Below are 25,627 nucleotides of genomic sequence, written 5' to 3'. Positions count from 1 at the left end.
CAGTGTATATGTAGGCTCACGCTTGCTTTTTAAAGGCAAAGAGACCTGACTCTTGGTGTCAACCAGTGAAAACAGAACAGCTGTATGCATCTATAACTGATGTGAATAAAATCATAACCAGCCCCTTGCTATGAATCCTGTGTGTGAACACTCTGCAAGAACACACCCCTGTGTCTGCTCTGCAGATACACAGAAGTCACTTTGGAAAATAATTCAGATATATAAAACTGCTATAGCTACAGAAAGTAAGTACGCCATTAAGGCCTAGTTTAAGTGGTTACATTTAACAACTTTGTGCTCTGTTTCCTTGTTTTCCTGAACCCACCCATGGGAGTTCTGAACTGAGCCGTGAGGATTTTACTACATTTTAATTGTGGATTTTATAATATCTAGTGAAACCACTGCCCATATTAACACTTTAGAGTTTTCCCTTTTTTATATGTCTGATGTTTTTCAGCTGTCTGGGATTGCCTTCTCTTCAGTTTTGTTTTCTTTTATTATTTTTTTTTCCTTTTGATAGCAGGTGTTTTTAATCAGTTATGGAAAGGCAGCTTTATTTGAAGGCTAGAGCGCAGGGGGATAGACATCAAAGAGCAAAGACTAAGGTACAAATCTATTTATCTCTAACCAGATATATAAGATAGTAACCTATTGTTACAATCTTAAAATCCAGAGTAATACTTCCAAATGCTAAAATTGTACCCTACCTCAATTACCAGGTGCAGAAATTGACCATAATGATACATTTTTCTTAGATAAAGCACGTCAATTATATTTAAAATAGCTCTATGGGATTTCCAATTATTAGTAATTAATGCAAAAATTGTAGCAGATGTCAGGGAAGTCTGTGGATACCCAAAATACATAAGTGGAAACAACATTCAAAAAAAAAAAAAAAAATTACCTGCCTGTTCCATAACTCATTAGCTCAGTGCTAAAAGCACTGATTAATTTATTGCTGGATCACACCCCATTTCCTTTATGATGGTGCTGCTGTCAGTGAGCTGCCTATGTGATAGCTCTTCCCATGCACACTGTGATCTCTCTGAATGCTTCTACTGAGAAGCTGTTTCTTTTTTCCAAGAGGAGTTCGCTTCTGATTTTTCTTTATTTAAACCCAATGCTCTTGTAATTAATGTTTATGTAACATACTCAGAAGAAAATAACAATGGGCTCAGACCTTCTGTGAATTATTTAGTTGATTAGCTTTATAATTAATGGAATTAACTCTGCAGATTTGTTTTCCTTAATCTAATCTAGAAATTTGGAAATGAGGAACAGCGTGCTTAGAATAAAACAAAGTGAGTAGAGAAGGAACAGCAGCCATTTCATGCCTTGTTTATCTGGCCAACAGTGCAATGGGCATGTGAATCAAGGAGATGTAGTTTGCAGTCTAGTACCAGTAGTCGGGGGAAAGTACTCTGTTTTAAATTTATGTGTCCTCTATTGAATGATACCAAGTCATTTGAAATAGATCAAATTCTGGCTGAGACCTAAGCTGCCACAGACATGTGCTTGCTTAGAAGTAGAGGGAGAGTGACTTCCGAAAGTGACTTTAGCATGAGCCTTGTCTTAAATTGAAAGCAGATCTGATGCAACTCCTAGGCTCCGGTACAGTAATCTGAGGCTTGCTTTATGTTAGGAAACCTGGCATTGGCAGGAGGATATTCTAGTGGTGAGGAATTATCTGATTGCAGAAATACTTCCTAGCTGCTTTTTCTAGATCAGCTCTTCAGGAAAAATGTAGCAGGAGGTTCTGGTGGCATGCTGGGGCTCCAGCACCTTGTAGGGAGTTGCACAGACACCCTTTAGCAGCACCAAAGCTTCTGTGTCCCATTGGTGTTATCACAGCATCCTCTCTGAGGCCAAAACTCTGATCCACGGATTTTATCCGTGTCACCCAGATTTGGAGTAATTCAGCTGACTTCAGTAATATTCCTGCTGCTTCCAACAGAGCAGCCAAAAGCAGGCTCTGGCTACACCTGTCTCACACAAGGTAAAACACAGAAATGTCTTTTCTCACACTGGTGGAAATAAGTAGAAATATTTCTTACTTGTACAGAGAAAAAGAAAATCTGTACCTGCCAAGTCCATGCTACATTTCTGTGTAACTGCCCAACAATATTGCTTCTCTGAAAGTGTCCCTTGGTACCTGAGACCCTTTCAAACTACAATAGCAGGATGGATTAAAAAAAAAATAAGTAGGATCACAGTGATCTTTTCTGTTATCTTGGTACTCCCTGCTGTGTGGACTCGTTTTGTGTCAGTTTAAACACGTGCCTGAATGATTTATCGAAATTGAGACAGGTTTGGTTTAGATCCAAATACGGTTGTGTTTACCTCACCAGAAGAGACCATGTAATGGCACATCTTTTACTGCTTGTCAGTCAGGCTTGCAGAGATGGTTTAAAAGGGAACATTTTCCTTCACACGGGCAGAAGTGTGAAGCATAAATGTGGGCCCTTCCTGCAGTCCAGTTGAGAAGAGGTAGTGTGGCTACTTGGGATGACCAGAGCCTTCCCACAGACCTACAGGAGTGGTGAGGCGTTGTTGGGCTGCTGTCTCCTCACCTCTGCAGGTTCACACGCTCTGCAGGGCCCATGTGCTCCCAGCCAGTCCCCGTGGCAGCATGCTTCCCAGCACCTCTGAGCAAATCCAAAGGCCCAAACCATAAGAACTGTGGTCTTTTCAGATCTTTGGCTCTGGCTTACCTAAGTGCATCTTTGTGCATTGGAAGTCAGGTGAATGGGACAAAAGAAGAAAACTGCTGAAAAATAGGAGAGGCACTGTGTGGTCTAGAGAAGCTGTAGGTGACTGAAGGAGTCATCAGACTTGCACTAAAGGGCAGGAGAAGGAAACAGGGAAATGTTTGGGGGAAAAAAAATCTTCCCTTCCTCTCCAGCTTGTTCCACCCTGGCAGTGTAAGAAAATATCTTGAGCATCTGCTCCCTGCTACGCCGAGCAGATGGCGTGCCAGACACTGCTGCTTGGACCCTCCAGTCATATCTCCTTTGCAACTCCTGGCAGTGGGCCAAGTGTTGATCAGCCTGGATATCTAACTGCTCAGGTCAAGGAGCACGCTCTTGTGTGTCCTGTGCTCCCCAAATCCAGCCAAGGCATTGCTTACATGTTGAAGGTTAAGTCACATTTTTCTCCTGACACTTAGACATCTTAAGAATTCAGTTTAGTGATGAGCAATGTCTGTAATTCCTCTGCTTGTTTCTTGCATGCAGACGTCACCTCCGGCAGCTTTCAGCCAGTAAAACGTTTTCACCTACTTCTCCCCTACTTATGAGCTATAAATGTATATCCGGATTTTTCAGTCACTAGAATAAATATATTCAAGCCACCTGAGCCTTTCTGGTTCTTATTCTGAATTGTCTTTTGTGTAAGAGAGGTACATTACTGTATCTCACCCAAACACGAAGCCTGCCCCAAAATGTTCTTGCCCCTGAAGCCATTTCATTTTTTTCTCTGTATGATTAGTCCTAGCCTTGAATTCGTAGTGGCCCCTGTGCACACATCTGGTCACAGCACAGCAATTCCTGGCCTGGAAAGGGCTTGTGGACGTGCGTGTCTGCTACAGTGCACATTGCTCAGAACGCTATTCACCAGAGATACTTAAGGCCATTTCAGATCCAGTGTAGAGATTTGTGTTCTGCTATTTGCTAAAGCTGAGCAATAAACAAATGCAGTATATAAAAGGAGGATGAACAATGATGTGCTGTACCACCTTATTTTCGTACACTTGAACTAATCCAACACAAGATGTAAAAGAAAGTTTATTTTTTTATTTATATATATATTTTTTATTTTTAAAAGGATTCTCATGTCTGCAGTTGGCCCACTTTTAGGTGCAGGTTAGGTTGGCTTTCCACAATCATTCAGCAGGGTTTATCAGAAAAATCAGCTTGTTTGAAGCTCATCATGTCTGCCAGTTACATTTTGCAGCATTGAATTAAAGTGCCTATATGCTTTTGGGCTTAGATTCAGGTTAAATAACTAGCATTGCAGGGCTGATTTATGTACCAGGACAGGGTATGTTGATTAGCTCCCTCAAGAAGAAGCACTCTCCAGCTTGCTTTTAGTAGTGAAGATTGTGTATGATCTTACCGTCTTGTGCTCAGTTGTTAGCTTTAAAACCTCAGCAGAAGAGAAGACCGAGAGTCTATCTTCTCATCTGTTGTGCAGCGATTATAGCACCACAGCTGCACTTGGCCATGACACCTTGAATGAACGGGGTGACAGTTAAGCCTTGGCATTAACAGAGTTTGGAGACAGAGCCTGCAATGGGCACTGACCTCTGGTTGTGCGCAGGAGGAGGCTATGGGCACAGGCCAGGCTGTGCTCATCCAGTTGTTACAAGCTTTTATTAGGCTGCATCATTGCCTTGAATGATTGCGAGAACCTAAGCTATGACAAGCCACTCCAGTTTCCTAAACTGTCCAGAAATGCTTTTGAAATAGCTTTACTTACTGCTGGACATTTTCCTTTGCATCCTGGGCAGGGTAGTTTAGCAAAATAACACAGTATGAAACCTAGTAACAAATCTTGGTTTTAAGAATGCCCTACGAAATAAATATGAAGTGAGGTCACTTGAGCTATTGTGAGTTGATTCGCCCATCTCAATCTCAAAAACTAGTCAGGTCTTACAATTTAATTATAAACCCAGCAGTTTTCAGGATGGGAACTGAAGCCCCACATCCTGAGAGTAAGTTGTTACAAGCAAATTCCAGCTTCTGGAAAGGAGCAGCACAAAAGGTTAGCTAATTTGTTTGAGCCCAGATTTAGAGAGTAAAACCTGAGCACAATGAAGGCTCAGAAAGTATGAGGCAGAAGAGAACAACCCAGTATGGATTATTATAAATATTTATGGATTAATTAGTTGTGAGTGCATGGGATTAGCAATGCTACTGATTAGGGGAAGACAAAAGAAAAACATGAAATGCCACAGATTTGAGAAGAAATCCTAATACTTTAAAACATGTTGTGGAGGAGAGTCCAAGAGACAATGCTTTTATTTTCCTCACTTGGGTTTATAAAAGAATCAGAATGCTTAACCTCCCCCCCCCCCAAACGTTCTATGTCATGCAGTGACATCAGGGTGTTACAGCAGCATAAAGCCAGTGCAAGAGAGTGAAGAAGCCTCTACATGAGGATTTAGTTTTATGGAAATGGTACTAAATCTTTGTTTTCATACCCATGTCATCTGGAAAGGGAGAGCTGTATGTATGCTAAGCATGTAGGCTAAGCGCATTAAATCCTGGGGACACAAAAATTGAGGAATTAAAAGTAACTTTGAGGAAATGTTACTGACTTTAAGTGAACCTCAGTGACACCCCACCTCTCGGCCTCTCTTTCCTTTTTTTCATCATCAGATGCGTCTTCACTGAGGACACCTGTCAGAGGCACTTTTCTGTGTCCAAATCCAAATCTGCAAAATTCGTTATGAAGTAACTACCTAGATTTTAATAGATCTCCCTGGGGTGTAATACTAGAATTTACCAATGCAGCACATTCCTTGGAAAAAAAAAAAAAAAAAAAAAGCTGAAGTCTCAGGTTTCTGGTAGAATCACAGCAGGTCTGGAGGCAGGCGGCGTCAGCCTGCCATCCCCTCCCTCAGCCCATCGGTGGGCCAGCACAGAGCCAAGCTGCTGGTGGGCCTGTTGGGGCTGCCTGGGCCAGGAGTTCTCCTAGGAGGTAACGCAGGGGCAGAGCTTGCTGTCAGCTTCCCACAAAACGGGGCAGCCTGGAGGTTTCACGCTGTACCACTGTGGAGGTATTGGTTACGCAGAGTACGAGTATTTTCTGGTGTAGGCAAACTAGATGCTCGTTGTTAACAAATAAGATCTTTCCTGAGGAATTTTGAAGGGAAAAAGCTAAAGGAATTTCATATACCTGCCGTAAGGTGAGGACATCAAATTCCTACTTCTTAGGTCTCAGGCAACTGTTTCAGTGCTGCATCCGTGCTTACGGCAGAAATACATCCCTGCACGTGAGGCATGTGGAACTCCAGGCCCTGATGAAGAACTGACCAAGGCAGGTGCATGGCTAAGAGGTAAAATTCAGACATTAAGCAGTTTATTAAAGAGATAAGGGTTTATATGTACCAGGGAAAAGCATGATGAGCACAGGCAGAAGTTGAAAATACCTTGGAAACCCCCTGCAGCTATGAGCTGAGGTGGTGCTTTGTGTCCTAGACCTCGTGGAGTGCTCAAGCATGTAATTGTTTGTGTTGTGTTTGGCATTCTCTTGCAAGTTTTTTACCAATTCTTTTTGACAATGAAAAAACTCCAGACTGTGCTGGGTGTGCTGAAGGAGGGTGAAGCAGCAGGGAGTCAGGCTGCTCTGGTGCTGCCGGCAGGGTGAAGCCATCACCTCCCCTGCCTGGGTGTGAAGCCGGGGCCTGTTCACACCACCTCTGCAGAGCCGCTTATGACATACAGCGGCCCAACCAAGGGAGGTATTTGGCTTTGTTCTGCCTTCAGTGCGCTGTAGGAATTAATTCTACCTGTGGTGGAGAAATGAGTGTCCACGAGTATCCCAATTTCTGTGCCTACCTCCCGTGCCATTGCCGCTGTACCTGCGCAGTGCTGCAACCTGTAGCAACAGCTGATGGCTTTTTCCTGCCTGCTTGGCAGCTCCCTTTTCAAGCGGTGTGGTGAAGCTCCGCACGTATTACTGACTCACGGCTTCTTATGCCAGCGGAGCTTGTTGCAGCAGGTCTCCTCCCTGCTTCTCAGGCAGTTCTGTGCTAGGTGAGCATCTGGGCCGTGGCTGTGCCCTCCTCAGGGTGCTGATGCTGGGGAACACGGGGCAGATGGCGAGCTTGATGGAGCAACTGCCTGGAGATGTGAAACACTGTAAAGAACGAGACAGGGTTAGCTCTTTGGTGTGAACGTCAGTTGTTGGGGCTGACGGCAGCGCGTGTGACGTTGCCTGCTGTTAGCTCGTTAAGAAGTAGCTGTCTTTTTATTTTCAGCTCTTGCTGAAGCCTGCTGACTCCCAGCCGCCCTGGGACTCGCTGCCAAGGGGCTAGCCGCCAGGGACGTGTGCTTGGTGGCCAGTTTTCTGCCACAACCCTGCCTGGGCTGAATTAGCTTTCCCTTGTGCGGCTGTGCCTGACGAGCCGGGCTGCTGCAGGTTGCACTGAGTCCTTCACAGCACACACGTTTCTGCGGCTGGAAGGCAAGCTCTAACCGCTACCCTAACGCTAGCTGCTAGCCCTTGACGGCGCCTTGCATTCAGCAGGCACACCGGGGGGCCGGGATGTGGTTCGGCTCCGGCTCCAGCCCCAGCGGGGCGCCCAGAGCTGGCCCAGGCCCAGCCCCAGGGGCGCCCACCCGGGCGCTTCCCTCCCGGGGTCCCCGGGCGCTGCCCCCCCCGCGGCCGCCAGGGGCCGCTCCGCTCCCTCCGGGCGCCGCGCGTGCGAGGGGCGGCCGCCGCCCCGCGCGGTGCACTGTGGGGGCTGTAGTCCCGCGGGCGGCGCTCCCCGCGGGGCGGGCGCGGGGCGGGGACTCCAAGCCCCAGCGTGCCGCGGGGCGCCGGCCCGGCCGTGCCTTTTGAATGATTTCACTGCGCTGGGCGCTCGGGGCCGGGCCGGCGGCGCGGAGCGGAGCGGAGCCGGGCAGGGGGCGGGGGGCGGCCGGGCCCTGCATGGCCGCCCGGGGGGGCTCTGCCGGCGGCGGGGGGGCCATGGCGGGCCGCGGCTGCTAGGAGCGGGGAGGCGTTCGCCGGCGGCGGCTGCCGACATGTCGCGGGGAGCCGACATGTCGCTGGGCGCGGAGGAGGAGGAGGAGTACGGGCGGCTGGTGATGGAGTCGGAGCCCGAGTGGCTGCGCAGCGAGGTGAAGCGGCTCTGCCAGGAGCTGGGCGAGACCACCCGCGAGAAGATCCAGGCGGCCGAGTACGGGCTGGCCGTGCTGGAGGAGAAGCAGCAGCTGAAGCAGCAGTACGAGGAGCTGGAGCTCGAGTACGAGACCATCCGCGCCGAGATGGAGCAGCTCAAGGAGGTGGGCGGCCGGGGGCACCGGGAGGGGCGTGGGGACGGCGAGGGCGGCGGCCCCGGCTGCCCGGAGGGACGGGGCGCCCAGAGCCTGCGCGGCGCCGTGGAGGGCAGAAGGCTGGCTCGGCACGAAAAGGCTTCGCCGCCCCTCGCGGGGTGTTTGCCGGCCCCGGGAGCTGGCGGTGGGGGAGCCCCCCCCTGCTCTGGGTGCCCCCACAGCGAACGGGGCCGCTGCGTGCCCGCGCCTCGGAGCAGGGGGGGCACGGGGCGAGCAGGGGGCACTGATGGGCGCCCAGGGTCGGGCACTGATGGGCGCCCTGGGCCGCATCTTCCGAGCACAGCACGAGGCAGGGGTTGGCACGGACCTGCTCCTGTGCTGGTCTGACACCAGTGTGAGGGTTCTCCCACAACGACTGGATGCCGGCTACCGTGAGAATAATCCAGCGGGCTTTGGTTCATGTAGCTATGCTTCGGTGCAGTTCTATTTGAATTTTTTTTTAAAGAAACCCCAGATGCCATCTAATCCTTGCAACGAAGTAAGCTTTGTCAGAAGAGGTGCTGTGTTTTACTGCGTCAACTGATTGCTGTGTTTTCCTTATGGAAGATCAGAAGTGCACCACCATAGGAAGAGTCCTTGCACGGAGCGGCACTGCCGTGTCGGGACATGCAGACCCACGGTTACCTCTCCTTGTGAGGGTAGCTGATGTCCTGCCAATCTGCCGTGCCCTGAGTCCCATGGGAACACGTTTGTCTGCCTGAGCTCTTGGTTATTTTGGTGACTGCTTCTATGCAGGCAAACCATGTGCTGCTTTTGAGTTGACTTAGGCCTCGCCTTATTTGCAAAAGATCTGATACAGCCTGAGATGTAAATGCACGTGGATTTATTTGACTGGTGCAGCCTGTGTCCTCTTGGTCTTTGGTTCGTCTCATGTCAGATGGAAAGGGATGTCACATTGCAATACAGTATTTCAAAGGGGAAGTAAATACAGATGGATTTGCACAAATTCAGCTGAACTTGTGAACGCCCTCACTTCCTGCATCCTGTGTGTCTTTTGGTCTTCTAAATGGGGCTTTATTTTGCTTTTATTATGTTAAACAAGTATAAGCAGAGGAGGTTAATTAGTTTGCATTAAATAGCTATAAACTTGTTAACCAAATGCAGGCAGAACTGAGGGACCGCTGTAGCCAAAGCCACTTGAAAGCAGCTCAGTTCTGACTGTCAGGGTGCCCAGATGTGTCGGCCTGACCACCTCTGGGAAGCGGCCGTGCCACCTGGGAGTCCAGGGTACTAGAAACAGCATTGGAAAGGAGGGGAGAGTGATGGGGTTGTGCTAAGGGGAGGGAGGAATCAGCAAACACGTTTGGTAGGTGGGGTGGGGAGATGTGGCTCTGGGCGAGAGGCGCACGGACAGGTCCAGCCTCATCCAGCAAGCCAGCACCTGACCCGCATGTGGAAGCTGGGTTGTCCCAGCCACAGGTGGCACTTCACTCCCTGGGCTGTGCCTGCATGGGCGTTGTGTGTGTAGTCCTTCAGGTGGGAGAAGGGTTGAAGACAACTTGGTTTTGTTCTTTTTGGGCTACAGCATTTCAGAGACTTGTAAGAGAGATTTTTTGGGGAAAAAAAAAGTCAGGATCAGCAATGATTCATCCCTTTTTGCTTTTAATATTCTGGAAGATTTGCTTTGTGTGTGCATGTCCTGTTGTAATTAAGTCAAAACCTGGGAGGCAAACAATTCTGGGAATGGTTTGAGGACTCTGCTAGTCATCCTACACAGGGAGAAAAACATTGCTCCTCTAGCTCTCTTGTGATGCTACAGAGGAATCTGGTCTTCATTAGATCTTGTAAACCTTTAGCAGATGCATGAGGCATGTTCTCAGAGGAGGAGTTTATCTTCTTTGTTGTTTATGCAACTTCTTGCTTTTCTCAGGCATGTTTAGAGGAGCCTTGCACACGAGGCTTGCCGCAGAGCAAGCTCTAGTTCGAAGGGCTTTCACCTTGGGTTACACGAGGTTGCTCCTGGGGAAAGCAGGGGAATTGCAGGTGGGGTGTCTGACTGGAAAAGGGGTGCTTTCTGTCCCTTCTTATCATGACTTTATGCAGCCTTTAAAAAAGAATTCCAGTCTCTTAGATTCTTGTTCTGTTCCCCCACTGCATCTAGAGAGCTGGGTAGCACAAGGCCATGTTACGCTGAGTGCTATCAAAGTTTCCTGTCCTGCTGGCTGTTGTAAATTTGGATATACTTTAATTTGTTTAATATTATGAAGCATCCCGTGTCCTGGCTCTATTCATGCCTTAGGTAAATGAGCTCTGGCCTTTGGAACTTTATAATGTAGCTCGTTGAGAGTACAGGCTTTTCGGCTGCGGTTGTCAGATCTTGCACAGCTTTCTGGCCAGGTTCTCCCCCCTGTCTGATTGTGGCAGAACTTCCTAGCCGTAACTCCCCAGCTTTATCTCTCTGGTAAGTGCACGTGCTATCCTCATTGCTGTACCCCACTTTGCAAAGATACCTTTGTACATATGGTATTTGCAATTATCATCCTGATAAAACTGGGGAGCTGTCCTCTCCTTGCACGTAGGCTTTGCACAAAACTCTTTAGTTGGGGTCCTCGGAGAGCGTATTTGTCCTTTTATCTATTCACGTGCTGGCTTATATCTCACATAACCCCTCTCAGGGTAATTTGTGCTGTGTTTCTTCTACAGTTTTCATTTGAGATATCAAATGAAAAGACAATGCAAGCTGTCTTCCCAGGTACACTTACTGTCTATTTTGGTCCCATCCTTACCTTTGTAAAATGAAATTAATATCAAATCTTATTAAATGTCACAGGTTAAAAATACATTTCCCAGTTCAGAGAGATGGGATGCTGGCTTCCAGTGAAATACTACATCACATTGTATGCCTAGGGTTTTGATCGTCCTTTTCTCCCCGCTAGGAGATGAAGCAACAAAGAGTTGTTTCCGCAGGCGGTGTTCAGCTCAGAAGGCATCCCGTGAGCCTTTGTCTGTGTTGGCGCTAATTGTACAAATGCCAGGGCTGCCTACCTGCCCCAGCCAAAATTTCCACACTGGTGGGGAAGGTGTGCAGGATCGGCTCTTGGTGTGGGAATTCGGCTGTTGGCGTCCTGGTGATTTGCAGCAGAATGTGGCTGGGAAGGCTGGCTTCGAAGAGGTGTTATTGCTTCGTTCAGTGCTTCTGAGTTGCTTTTGAGATGTCAGTTAGATTTATGGCTAACTGTAGGGTGAGATATGAAGCTGGCTGCTGTCCAAAGGTACTTTCAGATTAGATGTGTATGTTGTGGTGGTGGTAGACTTGCATTTAAACCTTCAGAAAGCAGGGACACGATTATATTATGAATTATTTATTTCTGTAATAATGTAGAAGTGTGCAAGTAGACTGTGGCTGTCCTTAAATCCTGAGAGCAGGTGTCAGTACATCACAGCTAATGACAAGGCCTCCTTTGTGCTTTCAGGGAGAGAGGTGGGTGGCAAAGCTTACAAATGAAAGAAGAGCAGCAATAAAACAAGCATCCTGTTGTTGTCTCTGATATTATTTGGGCTTAAGCAAAATATAGCCTGCCTGTTTGTTTGTTTGTTTTTTGTTTCCCTTACGCTTTTTTCTTTTTCATGTGGTGTCTTGAAGTTGTGCTCTTGAGAGCATCAAATGCACCCAGTAACAGAAGCAGGTGCACGGTAAGGGTGTTGTGTAGCTGTCTGAGTGTCCAGGTGTACCTGTGATGGGCAAGCCAATACAAAAGTACTGCAAATGTTAAACAATTCAGAAGAGTATGCCAAATAACTTTACATTTTAATTATTTTTTTTTAGGGAGGGGAAGACAAAGGGAAAGTGTTAACCAAATTTTCAATTAACATGAAAAGTTATTTGAGGTGACTGCGGAATGCCAGGAGAGAGAGCAGTGAGCTGCACATGACTGTTCGGTTCTCTGTAGGGTGGCAGCGGCTCTTGGTTCTGTTTTTTGCCTTCCAGGACTACGTACTGACTGCACTGCGTGACACGAACCCGCTGTAGAGGACTCCTGGACAGGCCTGAATGTTTCTCTCAGGCAGCTTGCAAGTGAAACCTTGAGCTGCCTCATTTCTCATTAAGATAAAGCGGGGCATGTTCTGCTAGTGAGCTGATACATGCCCAGGCTGAAATATTGGTGCCTCTTATTTGAATATACTGCTCAAATGGAGCGTACGCTATCTGATCACAGAGGGAAGTTTGGCTTTGGTTAATTCACTTACCTATGTAACAGTTACTTGGACGCAGGTCTGGTTTAACATTTGCACTATGTATATTCAGAAGGGGAGAAGCAATCATGCCCTTTCCTGTTGGGGAAAAATGCTGAATGCCTTATTGACATAAAAGCTCATTATTGGATTTTACTTTCAAAGCATTTTACCTACTGTGCTGCTGTATTGCTGTGCTCGTTTTGTGTGATGGAACATAAGGACAGAGGAAAGAAATGGGTAGGTTAAAGTCACATAACGAGCCAGTGGCAGACGGGGATTAAACCCTCTGTGCCCGTAGTTCAGCACTTGCTTGACACCAGGTCTTTCCACGGTAGGTAATGATGTTCAGTAGCAATACCCCTAAGGCCTTAGGTACATGTCTGCATCCTCCTCCTGACAAATATTCAGAGGTCATGTTGAAAGGGAAGGACCCTATTGGTGTTTGACGTTACACCCAGCCATCTACCACTGTTGAATCAAAGGAGTTAGTGTGTAAAATAAGGGAAGCGTGTGCTGGTTTGGTTTGGTTTTCCCAGATAGACCTTGTTAGGCCAAAGTTGTTTCTGGTTGTATGTATGTAAGTGTAGAATAAAAAAAGGATAGCTACAAGTTGTTGGGGAACTGATCAGTTTTGCACGTGCTGATAGAAAATACTTAGACTTCTGTGAACTTCTCTTATGGATTTAATGGTGGTTATTACTTGGACAGACTCTAACACCTGCCATGCTTAAAATGTAAGGAGAGGATGGAATTGATGTCTCTGGTCTGAAGTAGGAAAAACCTGTGGGGGGGGGGGGTCAGCAGCCCCCAAGGAACTTAAAATATTTTGATAAATCATGATTGGATTACATTACGAATACAGCCACCTGTAATTTAATCTGATGTCTGGAGCAGTGTGGACACCTGCTACTGTGTTTTGGAAAAGCCACCTTTCTTGCATATCTGTATTTTTGTGAAAAGAAACCTGAACAGTGAAACATTCCAGTTTTACCTGCTGTACTGGAAATAGTAACCTGTAAGTCTTTGTGTTTTTAACTTAATTTTCTTTGCCAATGCTGCTTCATTTGGCTTGTTAAAAATCAGAAAGATTATGTTATTCTAGAAGTGGAGTAATGATTTCCTCATAGAGATGCCTAACTTTCTTCTTGTGCTTTTTCCTACAAAATGCACTTCATACTATTTAACAGAACATCAATAAATATTTGGTAGAATAGTTAAGACCTTTGGGTGGCTGTCCTGGTTAGAGTAGTTAAAAAATAAAAACATAAAAAAAAATCAGTAGTGGTTTTCCTTAAGTTTCTGTAGTCTCAGCTGAGAGCTGGGACTTGAACTGTGCTGTTTCTTTTTTTTTATGCTTGTCCGTGCCTTGGCCAGGAACGAGGGCTGTCCCTGACCATCCAACAAACATAAGTTTGTTTTGAATTTTCTACATTTGATTAAATTCAAGGTTTCACGAAACAAGTTTGGCAGCTGTAGTCCCATCTGCTCCATATCTTTTCCCTGGAAGCATGGCAGCGCCTGGTGTTGGCTGTGCTGGCGGGGCGGATGCAGTGATCTGTGCTCTGGAACGGAGGCAAATTTCCCTTTTTATGTTTTTGTTAGCAGGTTTCTTTTGCTTTCGGATTAGGTCAGTTCCCTGATTTGGGACCCCCGTGCGCTGCAAGTGGTGGTGCAGGTACCGCTGCACTGAGGCTGGGTTACAGCAGCAGCAGGTGGATGGAGAGGAGCACCTGCAGCTGGTCTAATGCTGAGCTCCACTGTGACACTGCTGCCTGAATAGCATGACCCGTACCGCAGGGTGCTCGTGGGTCCCTCTTGCAGCACTTTGTCTTTACCCAGAGAGGCTGTTCCTACTAGACACTCAAATTGGGCATCCATTGGCATGCAGTCCCAGATATGGGCACTTCAGAGCTGAGGCTCTTCAGATTTGGGGTGGTGGGCTGCGGGATGGGGCTGCTGGGTGTTCGGGGAGCGTGAAGACAGGGAGATGCAGGCGGCTTTGGCAGGAGGAATGCTGTGTGAACTACCGCATGCTGGCAGCTCTTCTGCCCAGGTGCTGTAGGGGCAGATTTCTTCCAAGCGGTTTTGCTGAGGGCTTGAATGAAGCTGGAGGGGTTCTGGTGGGCACTGCTACCGGACTGCTTGCTGTGTGCCCGCACATCCCGTTGGTGGGGGCGGATGTTTGTGCAGCCCTGCTGCGTCAGACATCCTGCACCTAAACTGAAAGTCTCAGCGTCCGGCTGCGCAGGGGTTTTCTTTAGACTCTGCTGTGGTGATCCCTGCAGTTTACACGTTTCAAATCACAATTCTCGCTGGCTGTTTCAAAAACTGCTGGAACAAACTCTGTAGTTTCAGGGGTATTAATACCCAATATATCCCTTTGAATTTAGGAACATATTTCTTCGAACCTGAAAGAAAATTCTAATGATTTGGAGAAGTGCCTGTTTCTCCTAGGAGCGGGATGAGGGGGTGGGAACAGCAGTTAGCAGGGCTGTGTGCTGCCCTGGAGTTAATGGATTCACCATTTCCTCTTTCACTCTACTGTATGTGAGGTTGTGACTAATCTGCAGCAGTGTGGGGCCATAAGATGACTTCCAGAGGGTGATTCATCCTCCAGGCATTCATTCGCTTTCTTTCTCTGCGTTTGGCAGACTGCAGAGAATGGTTTGTTCAGATCTGTAACTGAGCAACAGAGGAGTATAACATGGGTTTGAAATATGATCCAAAAAGCCTTAGCAGAGGGAAGTGACATAAATAAATTTTGCCATCCAAATGAACGTAGGAGCCTCCATTTTGGAGAATAGCAGGTTTTAAGTGGAAAAGCTGCAGAATGGTGCCTCTTCATTATTTCCCCTTTTCTCCAGCCCTTTTCTTCCGTCTCTCCATCTCGTGCCTTACCTCTGCTCCTTTCTCCCCAGCTCTTCTCCCTACACCGGTTGGATGCGCCCCATGCAGCAGATGCTGCCTCTGTCCCCAGCTTGGCCTAGGCTTGTGCTGCAGGTGGTGGCAGGACCAAAAGCCCTCCATCCCTGGCCCAACATGACCAAAAGCCCACCAACAGGACCAAAAGCCCTCTGTCCCTGGCCTGACAGGACCAAAAGCCCTCTGTCCCTCGTCTTGTCAGCAGGCAGGCCAAAGCAGGCCGAGGCAGGCTCGGGGGGAGTGCCCAGAAAGTCCTTGACCAAGCAAACCACGTGGCTGGAGTGGATGTGGGCCGAACTGGGGATTTTGACCCAAGCCTAGTCAGAAATAGGTTTCCCTGCAGTCCCAGGGCCATGTTTGGCACTTGGGATGGGAGCAGCCGTTCCATATTAGGGCCTGTGTAGCTCCCGCAGAAATGACTGGCATGTCTGGCGGTGTGCTGCAGCGGGCTGTACGGCCCGCCCCGCCGCTATGCCGCAGTCCTTTGTCTCCTTAATCTTTGTTTTTACCCCTTAATTGCTGCCAACGTGCGGCTTGGATCTTAGCGAGCCTGCGAAGCCGTGCAGCTGAGCGCTGCGCTGCAGGCAGTGAAGTATTACGGCTGTAAATTCAGTCGGAAGCCTCTCTGCGTCGGTGCTGAACAGAACTGCCTGGTAGTCTAGCACTGGCTCCTAAGCAAAGCAGCGTGTTGGCTTAGTGGATGAACAAGCTTATTTCTCCAATATCACTGCAGACCAAACAGATGTTTTAACTGCCCTCCAGCCTGCCCGAACCAACCAGGTTTTGTTACTTCCTATGTGCAGACTTAGTTGCATCAACAGGCCCCTTTTGAGGTCAAAACCCCTTTTTATTTTTCAGATACTCGAGGAAAGACATTTGTTGGTAGCTTGCTGTGCCGCATGCAGAAGGGCACTGCATGTTTCCAGCCCCACAGGGATTTTGCCAGGCTCCCTGCGTGCAGGGCTGCAGGCATGCAGGGAGAAGTGTGGCCCCGTCACAGCCTGCTGGGGTGCCCTGCTGGTGCATGAGTGGGACCTCGTGGCACAGGGGCGGCAGGAAGGAAGTTGAAAGAACGCGTTTTTTGGGCAGGCAGTATGTGATTATTCTGTGGTTTGCTCTGATTTCATTTGGAGAGGGCATTCTGGCCTTTGAAATAGGAATCAGCTATTGTAGGGTGAATACAACTATTCCCAAGAGTCTCTGAGCAGAAAAAATGGTCGTGTAGCGTGTGCCCTCAGCTTTGGAATGTTTTGGCAAAATGACCTTTCTTCTTTTGACAGAACTTACTTTCCTAAAAAAAAAAGTTGATCTCTGGTTTAGATGGAACCATTCGGTAACATTCATGATTTAAACTTTCCCATGGCACAGTTTAATCCAGTAACTTTCTGAAGCCTGTATCTGTGTGAATAAGGGTCCAGCCTGATATGTGTCTTTGATTCACTGTGTTCAGCAGCTACGTAAGCACTTCCCCTTGGCTCATTCTGGTGACACTTTTATCAAGTATTTGATTTTTAACCAAGAAATGGTTAAACACAAGCTTTCTCCACTGTTTTAAAATCAGGTTTATATATATAACATAAATCAGCTCTCTTGGAGTGAGGAACAGGAATTGATTTCTTCATTTCCAGGTCAGATTTTCTTGTCCCCTTCAGACTTACAGAAATGTACATAGTTTGATGGCTGTAATGTCAATAACAGTGAGGCTTGACCTACAACAAGAGGTGTCATTTTTCTCCCTTCCTCAAATACCTGTTGTTCTTTGTGGTTCTTTTTTCTTCCAACATTTTTGGCTTCAGCCTTTGGCATTTCTCATTGCAGAAGTCTACACACTCGGTAATGGTTTTCATTCTGTCACTCAACACTATTGGGATATATTCTCTCCTACATCTTACAGCTGTAGTGGTAGGCAGAGGCTTAAAAAAAGCATTTGCATTTTGAATACAGCGACATATTTAGTGTGACGAAATGTGTAAGAAAATGCAAGCCTTTGTTCACCCTCTGCAGCGTCAGTACTTTAAGGAGGCTTTGTCCTGGCCTTGTCCTCCAGAAAAAGACCCTGATTTTCTTTTCTCCCAGCTACAATGGAATGATAAGCTTTGTAATCTTAAATAAATCTGACTGCTCTAGCTTTTGTCAGCCAGCTCTCTGGTCTTTCATAACAATATGGATGGTTGTTTTTAAATTTGAATGGCTGGCTGGCTTTCAAGATGAATGAGATCCTGTCATGTAAAAATCTGTCTTCTGTGTACATAGCAAGTAAGTATAGTGTGGAAGTGGGATCCTTAGCATACTGTGTAGCTACACTAAATCTGCATTTAAATAGTGCAAATGAGTTAACTCCAAGTGCATGAAAACACCAACATTTTGTTAAATCCGAATATCCCCTTGCTAAGACAGGTTTATTCAGCATTGCTTGTGGTCTTCCTTTTCTGATGAGAAAAAGAAGGCAGGTGAAGTGGATTGCAATTTGGAGCATTACATTGGATTTATTTTTAGTTTTGCATCACAATTTCTTTCCTTCCATATTTTTTTATAAGATTTTTCTTTCAAATATAAACTTTGGTTGGACCAGATCATCTCGGAGGTCTTCTCCAACCTTAATGCTTCTATGCTTCTTGGGTTGCTTTGTCACTGATTCAATCCACAATCAGTTTAGCAAACATCATATAACTTTTTTAGTCTGTTTACACTAGGAGATAATGGTTGTGTTCTTCTTGGCACTTTGGTGTTCAGAGCTGTTTTGGGTGGGCAGGAAGGCATTTGTCTGTCCCCTCCCATCAACTGCAAAGCTTGCATAGAGCTGAGGAGGGAAGAATTGTAATTTATTTTCCTAATTAATAAGATATTTCTCACATCTGATTATTCAGCCTGTGGGAGTTCAGTGGGGTTAGAGACCATTCTGATATGACTGACTCATATGTGAGTTACGACAGTATTGCCAGAAAAGCTAACTGAAGTGAGAGGGACATAAAACATTCTGCCATGTGCTGGACTTGCACTGGATGTGCAGAGGAGATCTCTGCCCTAACTCCTATTGGAGACCTATTCAAGAGAAAGAAAGGTGCTGCTGTGGCCTAAATAGGCGAAATCTTGGCTTTGTGCACTGAATATATATTGGCAATATTGCAAGAGTTAAATGCCAAGACATCAGGAATTGTGCCTTAAAAAAATATATATATAAAAAAAATATGCATATACATGCCTGCAGTCTTTCAGAGCTGGAGGTAGAGGCAGGAGAAATTGAGAATTAGGTTTATTTGTTTCTTTTGTGCAATGACAAAGGCTAGGAAATCCCTGAACTGCCCCAGCATTTTCCCCTTATCTCTGGAATAGCAAATATTCCATGACTCCGGTAGCTGGGTTTTAAATGCCAAATAGACCTCTGATACTCCTCATACAGTTTTGGACTCGCATGTATGAAGTGTTAACTGAGCATCTAACCTTGTGCAGATGTTTGTACTGCTAACCCCTTAACATAAATGCATACACCAAATCATGCCCTTAACTCTGGAGCTGCTTTGAGTTTAATGTGAGTTAAGGCTCATGCTTTCAAAGAGCCTTTGTAGCAACTCTTCTAAAATCAGCAAAAAAGTATAGTCTGTGTTGGTGCTCTAATTACTTACCAAATGGGAGGTTTAACGGGAATGCAGGCGGACCCTGAAATCTAATGACCAGGACAGCAATGACCTTTCTTCCCTGACGAGAGGGAAGTCATTTGCTAGCATTTCCTTGGAGCTGGGGCTCGGTGTTTGGTGGGAGAGCCAGCATGTTGCAGCCTGGAAGGCGAGAGACGCCCTTGGAAATGCTTGGATTTCATTCTGCAGTTGCAGTATCAGATTTTTGTCTTGTTTTTCTCCCTCCATTTATTTGAAATGGGTTGGGAGTGTTTTAATGGGCAGGAAATGGGGATGGCTGTTCTGTGAGCACAGCTGTTTTAAATAAATTTGAAGCAGTGGAAGGGTGGAAACAGCCAAAAACTTTGTGGCAGTGAAATATCTTGTTTGCTTTTTGAAAGAGCAAGCTTAGTTGTGTTGTTTTTGTTTTTTTGAACTGTCCTCTTATATCCTCAGTTTACAGCATCACAAGTTTCTTTACTGTGTCAACGAGTCTGTTAAGGATGTTTCCTCATTAAATTTGTAAGAAAGTAAGCTGAAGGAAAGGGATTTTAGATTTTAGGTATTACTACTAGAGACTAATCTTGGATTAAAATTCATTCCTTTAGTTCTGTTTAGAGATTAAATTTCTAATTCTTTTTACCCTTGTGAGAAAGGAAGTACACCCTGAAATTCTAAAAGTTATTTTTAAGTGAAACTTATGTACTTAATCAATTCTTGATAAAACTCCCTTAAAAGCAGTCCACAGGATGAGCCCTTTCTCTCACAGTTGTGGTGCAGTGCAGGCAATTACATACCAAGTGGATGGACTTGGCTAATTCCATGTGACCCTGCTCAATTGCATTAAGAAATCTTTTTGAACACATCAGACCTACTCAATATAAATACAAATTTCCCCACAACACACAACGAACACCATATCAATTTGTATTTGACACTGGAAGTTAATAAAGCATAGATGTGTATTGAGTGGCGTGCAGCAGGAGGCAGCCACCTGTGTTTTTGTTTCTTCTCTGTGTACATACGCACGTGTCCAGTGAAATCTGATGAATTCTAGCATTATGAGAAGTCTGAAAAAAATGAGGTATTTCTTTTTTTTTTTTTCTTTTCATACAGTAGCTAAACACAAGAAGAAAAGACCTGGATTGTATGCTTTTTTTTTCAGAATGCATTTTGAGGGATGTTTATGATCACTGACTTCTTTATGTATAATGAAAGGATGTCTAAATCAGTCTCTTATGTAGACCTTGGCAGCTGCCAGTTGAGTTGGGGTGAGAAGGGTACGAAGGGGAAAATGAGCCATGAGCTAGGCACTGAACTTTTAACTGTAAAACCTAGGTTACAGTGAGCATGTAGAAAACATTCCCCATGGCTGCCCAGTCCTGTGCTCATCAGAAACCTCCTTCCTGGAGCTGGGCTGATGGAGGATGGTTCAGCCTTGTCTGATAGCTTTTGCTTCCTCTTTCCTCTTCTAGATTTTTTTTTTAAAGGATGTCTGTACAGATCTGATTTCTGCTTTCTGAGTAACTTTTCCTTGAGAGATTTAATGGATCTGTGAAAGGCTTTTTGAAGTCATCTTTCCCAAATGGAGTTGGGTCGTTCTAGAGCTGCCTCTCATCGTCTGGCTTTTAGTCTGCATGCTTGCCTTTTCACAAGTGTCTGGCTCTTTCATTCAGATCCCCTCTGGTTATGGTTGTTGAATTCAATTTCCTAATTTAATATGCATCCTTTTGGTAATTCAGTCTCAAAATTTCTTTGGTTTCAGAAGATTAAAGGAAACACTTTTTTTTTTCAACAAATGTGTTTTCTCTCACCTTCCTGTCCTTCCCTACATGTAGTGTGTGTGAAAGAGCCACAGCCTTAGCCGACTGGAAAAGGAAAGGGAGCCTCAGAGGGTGGGGGGGACCTGAGCTGGACCCTGGGTGGGTGACAGGTAGCTCTGTCGATGCTCCTTACTCCCACCCTACCAAGAGAAACTGCAGCTGCTTGGCTCAGCAGGCTCCAGCCTCCTGCCTCTTAGGTCATATGTTCCCTTCTAACCCCACAGGGGGTTGGATTTTTTTTTTATTATTTTTTTTTTTTTTTACTATTGTTGATTATGAAATCACTGAAGTTGGAGAGCAGAGTACTTTATATAACCTAAAGTTTCTTAGTTTCTTCTTTCTTTTCTCATGAAGGATTTCTACTGAGAGATCTTCAAAAGTGAAGGCTTAGCATAAAATATAAGATACTAGGAGTTTTATTTGAAATTTAATGTTACACTCTGTTACAAACGTCATATTTCTCTTAAAACATCAGGCATCACTATGTGTAACTGTTGTATTCATTAGGGTTTGTGTGTGTGTATAGCTGTGTGTACGTATATATTTGTGCATGTACCTGTATATATTTATATATATAAAAGTAACTATTACACTGTCATTTCTGTATGCTCTGTGTTAATGTTATGGCACTGCCACATATACAACTATATAGACAGCTGGGTTAAAAGGAAGATGGTGAGCCTGTCCCAGGTTGCTATGTGTAGGGCACGGTGACCGTGGGTAGGAGTGGTGATCTCCCCAGGGTAAGTAACCTCTAGGCAGAGCGCTCTCTCTGACTTGCAACTAGCTCAAAGCCAACTTCAAATGGAAGTTTATCCGTGCAAGACAGGTAAGTTTGTCAGTGGTGGCCTGCTGGCTCTGACCTTACAGCAGATTTGCACATAAATCTCTTGATGCTTGAGCGTATGTGGTTGTGGGGTGGTTTCTCAGGGGTGGCATGCTGGGTGCCGTGGCAGCGGTGCAGGGCCTGTTCCACACAGCAGCAAGCAGGCACCTCTTGGGAGGGAGGATACATGAGGTTCACCATGCAATGGTTGTGGGCTAGGATGGGTGGAAAGGGCTCAGGACATGCTTAGGAAAAGAAATCTGTGGTAGGAACATGTGTGTGTGCGAGGGTTTCAAGTATACCATCTACTTGCTCCCACCTGCAGCTTTGCCCCTGGCTTCATTTCAGGCACATTTGACTCAGACACAATAGGTGAAATACAAGGCAGCTATTTTTGTAGTTTCTTCTTTTAAGGGTAATTAGTGCTTTTTGCATGAGTGCAGCCTATGTTCTTTATGGAGAGTCCAGTTCAGGAAGCTATTTAAAGGTGGGCTGAAGCCAAAGTATCCAAAGTAAGCTCTGGGAAATGAGACTGCTTGCACTTAGCTGGCTAAATTAGAGTGGTGTTTGGGGAGTGGGGGTGTTCTTAAACACTCCCCCATGCCGCCCAGTTACAATGAAGTCTTGTTCTAAGATCCTTCAGTAATCATAGAAATATTTTAAGAGCACATTTGAGTCACTTGGAATAATTCCAGCTATGGAGTTGTTTAGCTCCAGCCTCTAGTGTATTTGTGTTGCTACAGAACAGTCCATAAAAAATAAAGACTGAACCAAAGCACATACGTAATTAACCACAAACCCAACGTGCCATGCTTAACTTATTTTCTAAGTTTCTTTTCTTGGCTCGGAGGTGGTGGGGTCTCCATCTTTGGAGCCATTTGAACCCAACTGGATGCTGTCTGGAGCAACCTGCTGTAGCTGCCCCTACTTCAAGCATAGGGAGGGAGGGTTGGACTACATGATCTCCAGGGATCCCTTCCAGTCTCAACTATTCTGTGATTCTGTTACTCTGCTTCTTGTTCTACTCATATATTTTATATATATATATATATATATATATCAAATATATTTTAATTATATATTGTGCTTAATAATATACCCCATAGTTTTGGATACAGTTCTAAAGATTGAACTCATTTTTATGATTCCACCCACTCCCCAGTTTATTTTTAGGCAGTGAATACTTGCTGAAGGATTAAGTAGCTGAATCTAGTTTTTAGCAAGCGGGGCATGTGAGATATATTAGTTGCTTGACTGGATTTTGGGAGGACTGAAGGAATGCTGACTGCTGTGACACTTGCAACCTTACCTCTTAGGAAAGGAATGCAGAGATGGGTCGTCTTCTGTCAGCGTCTGGCCTTTAGCAAGCAGGCTTTATAGGTTTATTCCCACACTTTTTTTTTCTCCAGTGATTCTACTAGTAACTTTTATTTGCAAGAGTTTTGAAGTGTCATTCTCTCCCCCCCCCCCCCCCCGCCCTGCATTCTGCATTGTTTTACCCTTTGTCCTTGCAAACTGTGTTTAACTTCTGTGGGGTTCTGGAGTAGGAAAAAATATATTTTGCTGGAGTAATCCTGGATTAATGCTGACTATGTTTGATCATACTTTCCTGTGTCCCCAGCGGAGGAGAGTATAGTGGTGACTTGGAGAGAAACTGTACCCAGAACTGTCTGTGTGCAGCAGAGCCAGGCTGGAAGTTTGGATCTTAGCTTGTGACTCCTCCTTCCTGATTTTAGGAATGTGAGCTGCCTCTGAGGGCTGGGATGCAGGCTGTGCATCAGGGCTGCCAGGCTTGAACATAGGCATGACCTGGCAGTTTGGAGGAAGTCTGTCCTGTCAAAATGTGCTATGTTTCATGGATATGTGGCAGGGTTGAGAGATCATAGTATTCCAGCTAGTTTCATGGTTGAGACATCCATCTCCTTCCCCTTGGTGATTAGGATTTACTAGTAAATCAGGTTGATCATATATATTATCTTTACAGGAGATGAGGAAGAGAGGTTTCTCTAAAGATCCCTCACTGCCTGTTTGTTTGACTTGGGAAACAAGTATAAACCAAGCAGCAGGAGTACAAGAAGAAATGTAACAGCGGGAGAGTGCTGCTAATATCTGCTTTGAATGAAAGCTGGGTGGATCTTTGTTACCTACTGTAGTGGTTTGTAGCTGGTTGCTCTAATCTAGCCTGTATGGCCAAGTGCCCCAAAATATAAATGAGTTATTGGGAGTGAAGGAAAAGGACCTTTTTAGCATGACACAGGGCCTGTTAACGTCAAAATTGGTCTGATGTTCCCTCTGACCTTGCCATTGTTCGGGTTTGTATGAACACAGTAAGGCATTCATTCCTTTCATACCCCTACGGTGTGGGGGCTGCAGCTGGGGCATGGCTTGTGGAGGCTGGCTCATCTGGGGAGGCTTTGGGGCTGGTGAAGCCCCTGTGGGGCGTCTGTTTGGTTTCAAGGTCCTTGCTCTGGGACTGAAAACCAGCCTCAAAGAGCGTCTATCAGCCTGTGGTATGCTCTGCCTCCCCTTCATCAGTGTTGCTGTGTGTATAGCCTTATTTTCAGAACAGGCCTGTCCTGTACGTACTCACAATAGGCCTGAAATAGTACTAAAGTTGACACAGTATTTCTGTGTGTGCTTCATAAGGAATGCATTTTCTCATTCTGCTGTCCTTGTTCTCCTCTGTGACAAGCTCGTGTCCGTAGAAATAGATGGTTTTATGGAGGTGTATCTCTTGCCCTGGGCTACTCTTTGTTACATGGTGCCACGCTGTGTTAGTCATGTGTTAGCTTTGCCTTACTGCACACAGTATTAGGCTTTATGAAGAATGTGCCTTAATCTTCAGTAAGCACTGATGTGCAAGGGAATACAGCCTCCACAAGATGAGGAGCTCGTCCAGATCTGAGCTTTGTTCCATTATGTTTTGGTTCAATAAGGGTCTAAAGCTAGGCCACTATTTGGTGTCTGTGTGCACATGAATGCTCTCCAGTGTTACAGTATGGGATTAACTTTTCCTGTTGTTTTGTAAGACCAGTCTCCATACTGCCTTGGGAACTGATACTGTAGCAGAGCGCAACTGTAATGGTTTCCAACTGAACTCACTCATCCACTGTCATGAAATTGCTGCTACTTCTGCTTCTCAGTATGCAGAAAAGCATCGTAATGGAAAAGTTACGTTTGAGGAATTTGAGTATGGCTAGAATACTTTCCTTAAATTTGAGGTCTTCATTTTCCTGAAAACAGTATCGATTTCTAATGCAACGAATAGAGTGCTCCTTCTCAGTTGGCTCAAAATCCAGCTCTGAATTTGGAATAAAGTCATGGGTAGACAGAGAAATATTCCTTGAAGTCTTAAAATTGATCTGCTCCAGTATGTCACTGAGCACAAAATGAGGCTCTCTGCTTCTCTCGATACAGAGTTTAGATGGCAATTTGTTTCTGAATTAATTGCGCTTCACAAATGAGTTATATATAGGAATTTTCTTTGAGCTTGAACAGCAGGGCAGCAGCAGCAGTGAATGCAAAGAAAACAAATGTAACAATATCCAAGAAAAATAGGTGGGATAAGCAGTGTGCTATTGAGCGTGCCCTTAGGAAGAGCCATGTGTTTGATTCTGAAAGGCAGAAGGAGAAATCGAAAGGCACGTCTGAAGAACGTGGCTTTAAAACTTACTGCAGTCCTGACTTGCTCTTTGTTATGAACTCTTGCTTGTTTTTTGAAATTTGGGAAAGTGTGCTTTAGAGCAATTATATCTTCCATGTGCCACATAGGCCATGTGTGGATGGAGATGTGCTACACCAACAAATGATCTGAACACAGAGGCATAGCTGTATGCACTCCATGGCACTGTGAACATTGCAGTGTCTCCCGTGTCACTGGCATGTGGCTGCATTAAATATGGATGGCGTATCTGGGGTCTGGTTTCTCTCCAGGCCTGCTCTCCGCCTACATGTAACACATGTCTCTTAGCATATCTAATGTTGTTAGACGCTGGTCATCTGTTGGCAGCAACTTCAGCATCCAGGCCATTGCACCAGACATTGCACAAGGGGGAGTGTGTCTTGTTCAGTCCTGGGGAGAGTGGTAGAGCAGTCAACTCTATCCACATGCTGAGAATGTGATACTTTGCAGTGGTGTATTTGGTTAGATAAAATTACACAAACACTCTCGATATGTAACTGCAAAATGTATCTCTCATTAAA

At 45.6% G+C, this 25,627-nt stretch overlaps 1 protein-coding gene across 8 annotated transcripts in view; it reads left to right on the top strand.

Annotated features, from left to right (window-relative positions):
• Nucleotides 1-7,597: 7,597 nt before the first annotated feature.
• The window catches only part of BICD2 (BICD cargo adaptor 2), an 87,704-nt gene continuing 69,674 nt past the window's right edge, over nt 7,598-25,627 (top strand). For 7 of the 8 annotated variants that reach the window (XM_038185797.2, XM_038185796.2, XM_072044632.1 and 4 more), the window contains exon 1: nt 7,598-8,012. In XM_038185797.2, the coding sequence (XP_038041725.1) occupies nt 7,752-8,012 (261 nt within the window). In that variant the 5' untranslated portion in view covers nt 7,598-7,751. Of the gene's footprint in view, nt 8,013-8,274; nt 8,542-25,627 lie in introns of those variants that run through there. The other variant, XM_072044630.1, reaches the window with a different exon arrangement.

Source organism: Anas platyrhynchos, chromosome 13 (assembly GCF_047663525.1).
Source record: "Anas platyrhynchos isolate ZD024472 breed Pekin duck chromosome 13, IASCAAS_PekinDuck_T2T, whole genome shotgun sequence".
In the NCBI taxonomy this organism is placed as follows: Eukaryota; Metazoa; Chordata; class Aves; order Anseriformes; family Anatidae; genus Anas; species Anas platyrhynchos.
Note: the sequence above shows the minus strand (reverse complement) of the source record. Positions and strands in the feature narration are given on the sequence as shown.